This window comes from Panthera pardus, unplaced genomic scaffold (genome assembly GCF_024362965.1).
Source record: "Panthera pardus isolate Hobbes unplaced genomic scaffold, ASM2436296v1 HiC_scaffold_10, whole genome shotgun sequence".
Lineage (NCBI taxonomy): Eukaryota > Metazoa > Chordata > Mammalia > Carnivora > Felidae > Panthera > Panthera pardus.
The window spans coordinates 95,192,314-95,207,020 of NW_026526655.1; the positions used below are offsets into that span (position 1 = coordinate 95,192,314).

The 14,707-nt window shown below is 47.1% G+C and overlaps 1 protein-coding gene across 1 annotated transcript in view; it reads left to right on the plus strand.

Moving 5' to 3' along the window:
* TMEM163 (transmembrane protein 163) overlaps nucleotides 1-14,707 on the plus strand; it is a 238,182-nt gene that overhangs the window by 218,371 nt on the left and 5,104 nt on the right. Inside the window, exon 6 of the mRNA XM_019454495.2 lies at nucleotides 8,988-9,099. Coding sequence (XP_019310040.1) covers nucleotides 8,988-9,099 — 112 coding nt within the window. The remainder of the gene's footprint in view (nucleotides 1-8,987; nucleotides 9,100-14,707) is intronic.

The following is a 14,707-nucleotide window of genomic DNA, read 5'->3' on the forward strand; positions in this document are numbered from 1 at the left end:
CATTATGTGGAGAGAGGAGAGCCAGGTGGGCTTGGGTGGGGAAATTACAGAGGATTTCTAGGATGTTGAAAGCTGGTTTTGGGAAAGGGGGTTTGGCAGGTCTATGCTAGCCTAGGTCCTAGGGTTTACTTTTTTCTGAGGCAGATCAGTGCAGCAGTGGTGAACAAAACCTCCTAGTTCTGGGGGAGGCTTTGAGATGGCCACAATCTCTGTTCTCCCAGACTTTAAGAAAGCGGTTTTTCCTTCAGAGCTGATCCTGGAAGCAGAGGGTGGTTGGTAGAAATAATCCACGGACAGGAAAAGCCTGAGTTTTACATATTGGCTTCTCCACATTTAAATATAGCATTTACTCTGTGACAGCATTAGTTTGCAGTCTCCTTGGAAGCTTCCCGGGTGTAATCTGAAACCGTCCCCCATAAGTGGAGGGCAGAGACAAACCAAAGAGAGACAGCCCACTCCAGATAGGTAGGTGGCAGGTGTGATAAGCAAGGGGACTTAAAAGGCATGTCTTGGGCGGCTGCAAGACGAGTAATTTCTGCTTGCCAGAATCTTAAAAGTTTATATAGAGGTTATAACTGCATTCAGTCACATACGTTGTCCAGACAGCCTCAACACCACATTTCTGTCTCAAGGCTGTATCCCTGGAGCACCTTTTAGGAATGGGAGGGTGGGGTGGCGGAGACAAGTGGAACTCACATTCCAAGGACAGAGGAGGGGGTGGGGAACCTCCAAGTGTTCAGGTCCAGTTTACAGGCCAGCTGGTGGTCATGTGTTCTTGATGACCTCCTCCAACATTTCAGCCCTCATGACCGGCTTTTACAATCTTACATGCCCCTGTTCCACCGTTCTCTCTGATTGGTCAAGCAAGGGGGCCCATTGGCTTGGAAGTGGCTCATTTGGCAGCTCTTTGGCAGATGCCACAGCAACCATGCAGGCATGTGCAAGAGAAAAAACAAGTAAGACAGTGATTCCCATAATCAGGTGACAGCTTTTTCCACCAAGAGCCCCATGATTCAAACAATTTAGTAAGTCCCCTAGGCTGGGGATCACATCACTCGGTATTCACTTGTACCATCATGTGATTTAATAAAGATGACACAATAGCAGACTCATCAGATACGAACAGAGAACCTTCTGTTCAGATAATCGTGCAGTAATAATGTCCAAGGCTATCCAATTTTGGAGGATAGCTTTCTCATTACCGACATTTCAATAAGGACAGGACTTTTGGCTATCAATTAAGGATTGCTGGGTGGCTATAACCTATCCCTAGGCCAGCAGAAGGAACAAAGATGGCAGTCAAATGATTGTACCAGTGGGAAAGAAAAAAATGCCCACCTAGCTTTGAGGATGGGGAGGTTGGCAGCTTTAGAAACTTGACCTGGTGGTGTATGCCCTATGTGTTTGCTGGGGGACGCAGCACTGTCAGGTATGAGGATGATGGATTGGGGGCGAGATGTGACACACCAGACCCCCATCTTTGCCCCTCTTTCAGTGGTGCATGCATCAGGGCAACAGGATCTCGGTGGAGATTAATTCTACCTTACCCCAGGGTTTGAAGTAACTCACCCGCCTTGGCAGACATCCCACTGCAAATTTCAGTAGGTAACTCCTTTTCCCTGACGTGAGAGGGCTTGGTGTTCTCTCAGTGTTGATCCACAGTGAGAGTCAGGGCAGTGGCTCTTTACGGCAGCTTCCATACCTTTATGGTATTGGGGGCCTCGGCAGGGGTCCCTGGTCTGGCATATGGCATTACAGACCCTCCTGATTGCTCATTTAAATGTATTAAGACCTGAGACAGTACTTTAGTCCACCCGGTTGCGGTGGTTTTACTTGTTAGTAATTTAGTCTGCTGCTTTAATACTCTATTTTCCTTTATACCAACCCTGCTACTTATGGGTTATAGGGGAGGTGGAACCTGCATTCAGTGTCATGTTCTTTTGCCTGGTCTTGCTTGTTATGACGTTTGAAATGTGACCCCTCCTGATCACTGTCTGTTCAACAAGGGTGTCCATACATGGTACTTAGCTTTTTAAATCCCCTAAAGGAGCAGCCTGATTTGCACAGTGACATGGGAAAGCTTAGGGCAGGTTCAGTGTCTGCCCAAACCAGGGCATATTTAGAACCCTCACTCAGAGGGAGGGGACCCGTTTAATCAATTTGCCACCCTCACCGGTTGAGAGCTCTGGTAGTTGGCCTTGGACTCCTTTGGCAGTTGCCTTGGGTGTTTAGAATACACATGACACGCTGTTACAGCAATATCCAAGTCACTGTGTTTCAAGTGTCGTTTGGCATCCTTGGCAATATGCCATCTCATGACATTGTGTTGGCCACTCTCTATGTACCCAGTGTTCTTTTGGTATCTATTGAAGGGTCCGTTTCTGGGGCTCGTTCTGGGATAGGGCATCAGCTTCTTTTTTTTTTTTTTTTAATTTTTTAGGGCATCAGCTTCTTGATTGTCAGAGGTATCCAATGCCTTATTAGCCAGGATGTAGAAAATAGCAAGGACTGCCTTAGGCTCTTGCAGGCAGACCAAATGCCCCTCCATACATACTGATCCCACAAGGGTCTACTTATGATTCATCCATCCCTTGGTTTCTCACTGTCTAAGCCATAGGTTAATTTCTTTAGGACAGCCCAACTGTCAGTGCCGAGGGTTAATAGCTAGGTTTCACGGATAGCTCTGGGCAGCCAAGTGGCTGTTGCAGTTGATTCCTTCTGGAGAGGCTCCATCTGGAGGAATGCTATACACAGTGCTAGGAGCAATTGCTCTGTGGGGGTATATCAGGGATTGTCCCCTTCCAGATCTGGGACCCAAAATCCTAGGGGCACTTTCTCCTTTGTTGTCTCTGCCACATGTTGTGGTATGACTCATACCTTCTGGAGTCATAGACACATCTTACTCAAATGGTAGCTCTCGATGGGAGATGCCCAGAGCTTTCATCTGTGTCATTAATATTCTTGCCTTCTCAAACATGACTTGCTGCTCTAATCTCCAGTCCCATATGTGCCCTTTCTTTACCAGGTGGCATGAGAGAGAGGGGCACTGTGCCAGGTGGGGAATATAAATCATCTAAAAACTCCAGATCCCTACCAAGGCTTGTATCTCTTTCACACTCCTAGGGGATGAACAGGCTGGTGTCTTATCAGTCACAGCTTCTGAGACAATGAGAATCTTACTTGACCAAACAACTCCTTGAACCTTATTGCGGCACCTTGGCCTTGAGTTTTCTGTGGGTTCACTGCCCATTTTCCCCCTTGAAGATACTCTAGCGAAGCCTGCACAGTGCCTGCAGCAAAGGCAGTCTTCACATGTTAACGTTAGATCATCAGTGTCATGGGCCTGTTTTACCGATAGGGGGAAAGGAGACACAGGGACAGGTCTTAAGTTACCATCCCATGACATATTGTGGGGCTATGCAGGTAGCCTTGGGGAGTACTTGAAAAGTTCATTATTGTCCCTTCCACATGAGGGAAAATGGATCTTAGTTATCGGAAACCGTTACTAGTCAGAATCTTTTCTATGAATCTCCTTGACGATGAAGTACTTTTGCAGGAACACTTTTTGTCAAAGCATCAGAATAAAATCTGAAAATGACAAAAGACTTAAAAATGTCCAAGGTTAAAGATTTGAAGAAAATTCATTAAAACATAATTAAGAGAATGTGGTTATTTTTATGACATACATTTTGAAATTATGACTGACGGTGTTTTACCAGGACATACCAGATTTTTAGAAATTTCAAACAAATATGCCTAAAGGAAGTTTAGCAGAATTCATATTTGACAATGCTTCCCAAGAAATTTAACATACCAAATAAGCCTAATTAGTTCAACATCTTTCTTTCATAAGGAGAACATACATTTTTTTTTTTTTTTATAAAATTTATTGTCAAATTGGTTTCCATACAACACCCAGTGCTCATCCCAACAGGTGCCCTCCTCAATGCCCATCACCCACTTTCCCCTCCCCGTTTCCCCCCATCAACCCTCAGTTTGTTCTCAGTATTTAAGAGTCTCTTATGGTTTGCCTCCTTCCCTCTCTGTAACTGTTTGTTTCCTCCTTCCCCTCCCCTCCTGGTCTTCTGTTGAGTTTCTCAGGATTTACATAGGTGTGAAAACATGGTATCTGTCTTTCTCTGCCTGACTTATTTCACTTAGCATAACACTCTCCAGTTCCATCCACGTTGCTACAAATGGCCAGATTTCATTCAAGAACATGTATCTTTTGAAATATTCTGGGGACCCTCTGGAATATTCCAAAGTTTTTTCATAGTTAAGATTTCATTGAGAATTTGATTTTGGGGAAGCTTGTAAAAAATACCCAAAGGTTTAAAAACACTTGATTAAATAGGATCACAGGTCACGGTGAAATAATACTTAGTTATCTATTTAACCAAAGTGACAAAGACTTCAAAGGCAAATACAGAAAGTTACACAGTTGTAAAAAACACACTCCCTTTTTGTCAGAAATGCAGTTTTGTTAAGTAATCAAAGACATGATAGAGATAACATGAAGCACAGGAAATTATTTTGACAAAACAATCTTTTTTTTTTTTCCTGGATAGATTACTTAAAAGGTAAATAAAAACTTCATAATCTCATCAAAAGAAGACCAATAGTGCAAGAAAACTGTCCTTTTAGCAGATGAAAGAAAACTATGTTTTAGTTTTATGTTATTTAGTTCTATGTTATTTAGTTCATGTTTGTTATTAAAGCTTATTTTTCTTGAAGCCAATTAAATAGGGCTCCTTTACAGAATAATTTTGTCAGTACCCTCTGGAGGTATAAAAACAACACACACACATAACATAGATCCATAGACATACATAAACATACGGATATAAATAGAGACCCCATCACTTTCATTCTGAAACCTGATGGAGGCTGATGACTAGATTTGGGACAAAGAAATTCCTCTAGCAGTCTGTACTTAAAAATCCTCTTTCCCCCTTTTCCTCCTCAGTTTCTGTGAGGATTCTTATGGTTATCTCCTGGGGTGCTTACGTTTCAAAGGCAAGATAAGATTTACAACTTAAAGGGACTGAGAAAGAATGCACGTTTTCCCCTAGGAGTGTTTTAATTGCCATTTAAAATTTTCCTTTCTATTAAAGGTTGATGGCATGGGGCTCTTTGGTCTGTTTCCTCACCAGTTACCACCACATCCTCCTCTTCATTCTCCTCACTTTACCAGAGATTCCACCGCTTAGCATCCTAACAAGGCTTTGTCACAAGAGCCTAGATCTTCACCCAAGGTCCTTGCACCCTCCTAGCTTTGCCAAAGGGCATACTAAGGTCTCCGGCTGTTTATCCTGCTCTCCCACCTTGTTGGCCAGCCCTGAAGCCAGCAGAATATGGGACCACTGCATGTCCTTCTCTAACCTCAGCTGTTCCTCCAACTCCAACCTGAACTCCAGCCTCTAGTTGGGCATCAGTGTCCAGCCGAACTGCCCACAGTCGAGGCCAGCACACTGTGGCACCATTTGTTTCTCTTTGCTCGGTGTCCTTTGTGCGGTTCCTCAGATGAGTGCATTGAAACAACTGGTATTTCTGGGCCACCTCCGCTCTCACATAGTTGTCCACAAGCATCTAATATATGGGCCATCTCTCCCCACATAGAAATTGATGGCCAATTTAGGATTTACCCTGCAGATGCCTCATTCCTGGCTGGCTCACCAGCTGTTAGTTCACAAGCTCCTCAGGGCTTCCCAGGTGTAATCTGAACCTGGCCCCCATGCATTGAGGGCAGGGAGAGATAGAAGAAAGAGGAAGAGCACTTCAGATTGGTAGGTGGCAGGTTTTATTAGCAAGTGAACTTATATATGAGGCTTGTCTTGGGTGGCCACAAGATAAGCAGATTTCCATAAACCTGTACACCAGATCGCAAACATTTATATATAGAGGTTTTAACTAGGTTCAGACACATACCCCGTCCAGACAGCCCCAACACCACATTTCTGTTTCAAGGCTATATCCTTGGGACAGCTTCTGGCAGTGGGGAAGGCAAGTGGAACTCACATTCTAAGGACAGAGTGGGGGGTGGGGAGCTTCCAGTTGCCCGGTCCAGCTTGCAGGTCACCTGGCAGTACGTCTTCTTGATGACCTTCTTCAGCAGCCAGGCACTGTTTTAAACACTTTGAAGCATCCTTCTGAAGTAGTATTTCGGGTTCAATCAGAGAACTGGAACCACTCTAAATTGTACAGAATAGGGATTTATTGCAGGGATGAGACTTTGCAGGGTGGTTGGGGGCTGCAGAAAAAGCATCTGTCAGGCTGTTGTCCTTGAAGTCAGCAGGGCTGCCTGGAAGGAAGGAAATGTGGGCGCAGAGCAAAGCAGAGCAAGGACAACTGGTACTGGAAGATGGACTGGAACTGCATTTGACCCCTACTGGCCTAGCCTCAGAGACACGGGATCTGTAGCAGAAGCTTTGAAAAGCCACTGTGGGTCCCACTAATAGTTTTTCCTCTATTTATTTACATTTCATTGTGCATACTTTTTTTCTGGGTAACAAGTTCGCTACGTTTCTTTTACAGCAATGCTTAGCATAGTTTGGGGCTCATCATTAGCACTTAGTGTGGCTGTTTGGTGGAATCAGTTAGTGCATGGATAATGTGCTTGGGCCCTTTAACACCAATTGCTACCTTTTATTGCACATTATCTGCTACCCCATGGAAGAGAGAATTGAGATTTGAGAGTTCGGGCTTGTTTCCCCAGTAAGCAGTGAAGTCCAGATTTGAGCAAAGGTCTGCTGGTGCATCACTGCCCTTCAGCCAAGCCCCTGTTCAGCAGTGAGCCCCCTGGGTTTAGCAGACCCAGGAGAGGACTGCCAAAGCCATAGTGGCTCTTCTAAAGATGCACCTGGGGGGAGGGCACCCCAGCTCTTTGGGACTCAGATGGGGTGAATGCAGACTTTCTCTCCTGGGAATTTAGAGATGAGGGCTTTGTCAACAGAGAGATTGAATGGAATCAGAAAGGCTTCAGGTATGAGGAGAACAAAGTGAGAATTCAGCCTCTGAATTTGGGGTCTCAGTGTGCTTGATTATGTCATTCTCCCAACTTAGGCTTTCTGAAGCCTGTCAGCAGCTGGGTCTACATTGACATGTGATTCCTTAATCACAGTTGCATTATGTCCTGTGGGTGCCAACACCCATGATTAGAATGAGTCCCTGCACAAAGGGTGATGGGATTTGGAGATCCTTGCCCCACCATTATCCTCATCCCCTGTTGACCTTGCTTTGTCACCTCATCCACAGCAGGGACTTGGGATCTGCCAAGAGGTTAAGTTTGGCACAGTCATTACTGATAGATAATTTGAGGAGGTAAAATAATAATAATTCAGTGAGGTGATTATTTTAAATAAATTTAAAATTTGAAATAACTTTAGATATATAGAAGAGTCACAAAGATATTACAGAGAGTTCCTGTATACCCTTCATCCAGCCTCCCTGGAGGTTAATATCTCACATAGATTACTAGGGCACATTTGCCCAAACTATGAGATTACCGAAACTGTTAATAAAATTCCAGGCTCCATTCCATTTTCCCCAGCTTTTCCACTTAATATCCTTTTTCTTTTTAGGGATCCCATCCAGGACACCATGTTGGATTTAGTTCTCCTTCTCTCCCTAGTCTCCAATTAGTTTCTCTCGGTTGTTCCTTGTCTTTCAAGACCTTGACATGTGTGAAGAGTAGTGGTCAGGCATTTTGTAGACTGTGCCTCAGTTTGTTTGGTGTTTTTCAAGATTCAGCTGAGGTTATGGATTTTTGGGTAGAACACTAAGACGTGTTCTCATCATGTCACATCAGGAAGCACATGGTATTGGCATAACTTATTAATGGGTTTATTAATGCCAGGCTTCTCCACTGAACGGTTACTATTTTCCCCTTTTCATGCCCTATTTGTTAGATACCCATCATGAGCCCAGCCCACACTCAGGGAGGAGGGAATTAAGCTGCACCTCCCAGAAGTATTTGCAAAGGATCTGGGCACCTAAGTTAAAATCAACCACTGTCGATTAGTATTGTGGGGGAGATGCTTTCATGCCTTGCAGATATCATGTTTCCAGGGAGGTGACTTTTCAAATGACTTTATTTAGTTTCAAAACTGGGAAAACAGGCTGTCTTCCTTCTTCCCAGCTTTCTGTTGCTAGGTTAGTGAATTTAGATAATAAGATGCTTAAGGAATCCTATTTCTTTGTGTATATGTAATGCTTTATCACATTCTGCTGGAAGTTGCATTTTAATATTGGAGAGAGTCTGGAGGCTGAGTCTCATGGCAGTGACGCATGGGAGCTCCAGGCTGAGGAGCTCGGTGGACCGTAATGTCATGAGATAGTGGTGCCTGCCTTTGTGTGTGTGACTCATTCATTTGCTTGCAAAGCGAAGGTAAAAACTTATAGGAAGTGCTAAGATAACGTCAATAGCAGACTATATTTTTAGATGCCTTTTCCCCACCTTGAGGGCTATATTTGAACTTCTAATTGCATTGTGTGAATTTAAGGCTGAAACATAGTTCTAGGTAGCTTCAGCCATAATTGACCCTGTGGCCAATTCAGTCAGCTCTGTGTTGAAGTGTTCTTAGTCCAGTGGTGTACTTACATGTTCCCCTATTCTCCAGCTGCTTTTTGAATTACTTGTGAAAAACCCCACATAGCACATGCTGATTTTAGCATTTTGACCAATTCTGTTATTGATCAGTGATTGCCAAACACTTTGGCAGAATAGCATGAAGGGGAATATCCTGAAGGAAAAGAAATACTTAATGTCTAAGGAAATATAAATCTGGATTGTTTTTGATCATCTTTTCCAATTCCCAGTGACACAGGTAACTGAGGTATGAGAATAAGCAACATACTCCCACCTGGTGGCAGCATACTCACCTGATTATTTGTTCTTGGAACAAAGCTGATCTTTAAGGCAAGTGGTTTGCAGATAATCTGCTCTAGCAGGAGGTGAACTGTTGAAATCTGGAACTTTTCTCTTCTAGGATGACTTCCTATTCAGCGTCTCCATTTTAAGTGGGATCCTTTGCAGCATCTTGGCTGTGTTGAAGTTTATGCTGGGGAAGGTTCTGACCAGCAGAGCACTCATAACAGATGGTGAGTAAGGCCAATGTGCCTGATTTTTGGGGGCTGAGCTCCCAGTGAGGGAAGCTACTATTCAGTTGCTTGTCCTGTACAAGAGCTCAACAATTTGGAATCTATTCCTCACCATCCTCCCTCCCCAGGCTGTTTAATGACTCTCAGAGTTCCCATATTAGGGCAGATATCTGGTACCCTGGGAATTTAATAAACTTCATGAGTCACCTCCACTCGGACCTCTTAACAGGGTAGATTGGGGCTTCCCAGTCTGTGGTGTTTGTTAAAAATACAGATTCCAGAGCCAGACCCCAGGAAGTCATAATTACACCAGCGCCCCAGCCCGTTCGATGCACACTGAGATTTGGTGCTGCCTCCATGGCCAGTCCAAGGGGCCAGGATCCCACGTCACACCAGGGAAGATGGACCCTGTCGTGTCTAGCGCTCCTACATGACATTCTGACCACCAGCTTTCCAGTCTTCCTCAAGTGCCACTTCCTGCAGGGCCTGGTGTTTGCTTCTGGACTTGGAACGTGCCACCTTTCTCCTGGGCTGCGGAGGCCGTTTGCCCATATGAAACCCAAGCTTTTTAAGCAGTAAAAGCGGTTTAAAATAGCAGAAGGATCAGCAACTGGCACTGAGCCCTCCTCTTTGCTGTTCTGTGTTCAGCAATGTGAGGGACGCTGTGTGTGCAACCCAGGTGGCCCAACCTGGCTTCTCAAGCTCCCAGGTGAATCCCAGGGCAGGCTGGGGGCGGGCAGGGTTCGGCCCACATCAGGCCCTGTGTTTGCTGCTGTTAGAACATGATGCTGCAGTAGCAAGGGACCACCTGGGTTTTACAGAGTTCTTTTGTGCCTGGCACTGTGCTAAGTGCCACGTTAGCTGTGGAAACCACCTCCTAACACAGGATCAGAATCACCTCTTTCAGGTTTCTGTCCCGTTGTTGTGAAGGGTCCTGGCTCCCAGAAGTGGAGTTGCAAATTAGATAACCTCTCTGAGATACATGAATTGATTTCTCCCAGAGCCGGATCTGAAGAACTTGTGGTTCAGTCACATGAGAATGTCTGAGGCCACAGCCTGGACCAGTCTTCTGAGGTCTCTGTCACCCACTGAGACACTGTGGCTTTATAGGCGGTTTGCATTAAGCTGAGCCTAGTATATGGTCCCATAAGACCCTGGCCCATATGGGTGTCCTTCTGTCTCTGGGGGCACACCCAGAATCTGAGCAGGAGTGGTCTTTCTCTGTGATCTTTGTGGTCTGGTGTTTTGTAACCTGAGAAAGAAAATGCCTTGTGTAGACACGGAGTCTTTCTCTACTCCGGGATGAAAGCACAGGGTGTGCTTGGCTGAGAGCTAAAGGCTGTATGGGCATCAGGCAGGGGTTTGGGTGTGGGTTCACCAGTCCCTCCAGAGGGACACCACTCTGACAGGGCCCTGTAGGCCCAAACAGGGCAGAGGCCTGACTGGACCTGGCTGGACCCTGGCTTCTCCAGTGGCGGTTCTGTGCCTCCTTCTCTGTGTCTCTTTACCTGGAAAATGAGGGGCAAAGGAGGCAGGTGTGGGGCAGGCTGGGCCGGTCAGCACAGCTTTCCAGGCTCCCAGTGGTGAGTCCTCACCTGGGGCTCTTCTTCCAGTCTTGAGCTGGGCGCCCAAGTCACAAAGCCCCCTGGCTTGCAGAGCATGAGCATTTTATCTGTTTACTTGACTGCAGTGGAGACACAGGCAGTGTTTCCCCAGAAGCCTGAGTGTGGACCCAGCAGTCAGACCCGCCCTCCCACCCCCCCACCATGATCCTGGAGCTTGACCCCTTCTTCTCAGAATAAGGGGCCCTCTGCCTTGAGTGATAGTTTTACTTAAAGTTAGATATTCCAGATACTGAGTTTCTGTTTAGGCTTCATTGTCCTTCTAAACTCCCACCATTTTATAAGGTGTATCAAGAAGACCACAATGATAAGTATGTTGTTTTTTTTTTTAAGTTTATTTTTATTTATTTTGCAAGCAAGCAGGGGAAGGGCAGAGAAAGAATCCCAAGCAGACTCTGCACTGTCAGCACAGAGTCCAATGAGGGGCTCGAACTCAGGAACCATGAGACCATAACCTGAGCCGGAACCAGGAGTCAGATGCTTAACCAACTGAGCCACCCAGGTGCCCCCATAAGTATGTTTTTTAAAATTTTCACTTCTGACTCTTTAATTTTTACACACAAAACCAACTACACACAAGCAGTCTTGCACCAGGGAGGGGTCATGACAAAGAGAAGTGGACAGTTTGAGTGATAACTGTTCCACCAACAGGTAGAAGCTGGGGTGGGGGTGCATTCCTGGGCAGAGGGGATGGTATGGGGAGAGAGCCTGGGGTACCTGAAGGGTGCAGGGGGAAGGGGCACAGGGCAGATCCTGCAGGACCTCAGATCCACAGTAGGATTCTGGATGTTTTGTTAAATATTTATCAGAGGAGGTGACATGATGGATGTTTTCTAAAGAGTCCTCTGGCTGTCAGGGTGGAGGACAGAGTGAAGGGAAGGAGATCTGCAGCAGGGAGAAGTCTCTGGGGAGCCAAGGGGGTGGCAGCAGCTGGGGACGGAGGAGGGCAGAGGGCTGGAGGATGGGGGGAATTGAAATGGTGATAGTATTTGTAAAATGGGCTGGGCTCCTAGTTGAATTGTCCATGGGGTTGATGAGTCACACACATACAGAAGGACAGAGAGCACTGTTGCAAAGTGAAGAGTAGCCAGTTCCTCATCCCAAGCCTGTTACCCATAAGTGGCCCCTGGGAGGTCGGCGAGCTCTACAGTCTCTTGCTTGGTGGGAGCACAAGCCGACTGTGCAGCAGTAATTACAGCCTCCTGCTAACTGGATCATCTGGGGTCCCAGTTTTGCTCATTTATTGATTAGCAGATCTTAGGGAACTGTGTGTAACTATCTCCTTTCTGTTCTTCCATCCCTTTGGGAGGCAGGGGCAGAGTGGGGTTCAGGAGCCATGCCTATCTTTACTGTCAGGGGCTTTTCCGAGGGGCTGGTTCTGGAGGGCATCCTTTGTGACTGCCTGGGAGTGCCCTTCCCATGTCTGGCCAAAGGCTGGGGGCAAGCCCGGAGCTTCTCTCCCAAGAGGGAAGTAAGTTCTGGTGCAGGAAGGGTGGGCAGGCCTCCTCTGTCACCTGGAGTGGTGGCCCTTCCCACGTTGGAGCTGTGTGTGAACTGGGTCGGGCTGACTCCACCAGATCCTTTGTCCCTGGGTTGTGTCCTTACAGCCAGAGAGCGGATCTTTAGGAAAAGGGGGACAACAGAGTGTGGACAAATTCTGGAATTTCCCACTCTTGCCACACAGTGCAATAAATCTTATTTGGTTTTGTTGCTTTGAATATTCAGTCAACATGAGATTGTTCCTGTCAGCACTAGGCTGAAGTTGGCTTTGTGTTATTTAAGGGGGCGCCTGGGTGGCTCAGTTGGTTAAGTGTCCAACTTCAGCTCAGGTCATGATCTCACGGTTTGTGGGTTCGATCCCTGTATCAGGCTCTGTGCTGACAGCTCAGAGCCTGGAGCCTGCTTCGGATTCTGTGTCTCCCTCTCTCTCAAAATAAACATTAAGGTAGAATGACTTTGTGCAGCAAGTTAATAGTACAAATCAAACAGAGGAAGATTGTGGAAAGGTGCCTGGGGGAGGTTCCAAGCTAGGGGCCAGCAGGGACAGATAGAAACCTGAGTTGAGGGGCCTGGGCCAACTGTCCTCATTCCTTCAAGATCTAGAACACCAAGAGGCTATGATGGCTTTCAAACACATGAAAAACTTTAATTAGAATTTTCTGCATAAAATTAATGTTTTTAATTCTGCAGACTCTTACCTAGTCATTAAGGTCAGAGCTTCTCAATATTTTTTTAAAGATAGAGACAGCGAGCAGGGGAGTGGCAGAGGAAGACGGAGACACAGAACCTAAAGCAGGCTCCAGGCTCTGAGCTGTCAGCACAGAGTCCGACGTGGGGCTCAAACTCATGAACCATGACCTGAGCTGAAGTCAGACACTCAACTGACTAAGCCACCCAGCTGCTCCAGAGCCTCTACTTAAAGCCTCTGATGTTATTTTGCATTCTTAATGTGATAATAGCATTTACGCTTCACAACAGCTCTGGTTTTAACCAAGGGGTCAGGAATAAGCTGTGAGCCTGGGTGGGGGGACCCAGCAGTGAGTGACCACCGGGCCTTGTGTGCTGCATGCACCTGGCCAGCATTACTGTGAGCTCCGGGTTCATGTGAAATGATTGGCTGCAAAGGCGCTCAATTCAGAAGGATGTGGCAGGGCAAAGAGGGGATTGTCCCCTAGTCCCTGGTGCTTGTCCCAGTGTTCTTGCGCAGGCTTACAGAGGTGGGGCTGAACTGTGTCGGCCTCCGCCCTAAGCAAAGGTGAGCAGAGCCAAGCAAGTTGGAAGCTGCTCCCAGAAGGTGTAAGTGAGGGGAGACTCGGTGAATTCACTAGCTGTGTACTAGCTGCTTGCGTGGGTTGGGCCCCAGCACAGCAAGGTGACTTGGTGGAGCTGAGCGGACACCTAGTGGCTGACTGGGGGACTCTCACTGTTCTCTGCATCTTCTCTGAGCTCCACCTGCTTCTCTGAGGGCTCCAGGGGCTCACCTGTGCCCCTGATAAAGATGGAGCGGGGAGCAAATGAATCCAGTGTGCCCTGGGGCAGTGGTCAGCTCCTCCCTGTCTCCCCCTTTCTTCTAGCCACCCTGAAACAAAATTCCCCCAACTTTGAGAAAGCCCAAGATGTTAACTGCAGCCCAGGTAGCCTGTGTCCTTGTATTAAAAAGGACAGGAAGATGCAAGGGACAGCTGGAGGCAAGAGGGTCAATGCGTGCTTCTCATAATAGGAAGGGGAAATGGGATCTTGATGGATCAGTGGACAGGAAGGAAATTCTGCTTCTCCAGACCTGCTGTCTGCCTACTTCGCGAGGGGTGAGGCACCACTGAGGATGTGATTGCAGAGGGCAACATCATGGGCTAACCAAAGAGGGAGGGAGGGCCCGGGTGCTCCACATGCCAGGGCCCGGGATGGACTCAGCTGGCACAAAGCTTCCCACTGCCGTGACAAAGGGCTACAGGTGGGCCGTGATGCTTTTAAAACATAGGGTTTAGAAGCGTCTGCTACAGGCGCTGCATGGACAGTGGAGATGGAAAGGATGGTGAGCCCATTTCTTCATGGTCTAAAGGTAGGTGAGCACAGAGAAGCCATAGATGACAACCACACAGGGGCCACACTGACGTGGGGAAGCCAGGAAGCAAAATGGGGTGGGGCCTGCTCTCTCTAGGGCACCTAGAGCTAGCTCTTGGGCTGGCTGGCCATCAGAAGAGACCTCTGGTGAAGGGTGGAGGTGCTCACTGTGGGTGGCAGGCAGGGATGGCCTGGCTAGACATGGGAGTGCAGGCAGAGCCCTCCCTAGCTCCAGGCTCCCAGCAAGTCCTGGCCTCTGTGTCCTCATAGTTCCCTGGCCTGGCCTTTGGAGGATGTGGCCCCCGGATGGGAGGAAGGTGGAGGTGTTTGCCTTTTCCAGTCCCTATCACCTTTATTCAGGTGAAATTGAGTTGGCAGCATTCTCCAGGCATGACCCTTGAGGAAGCTTGGAAGGGAGTGGGGAA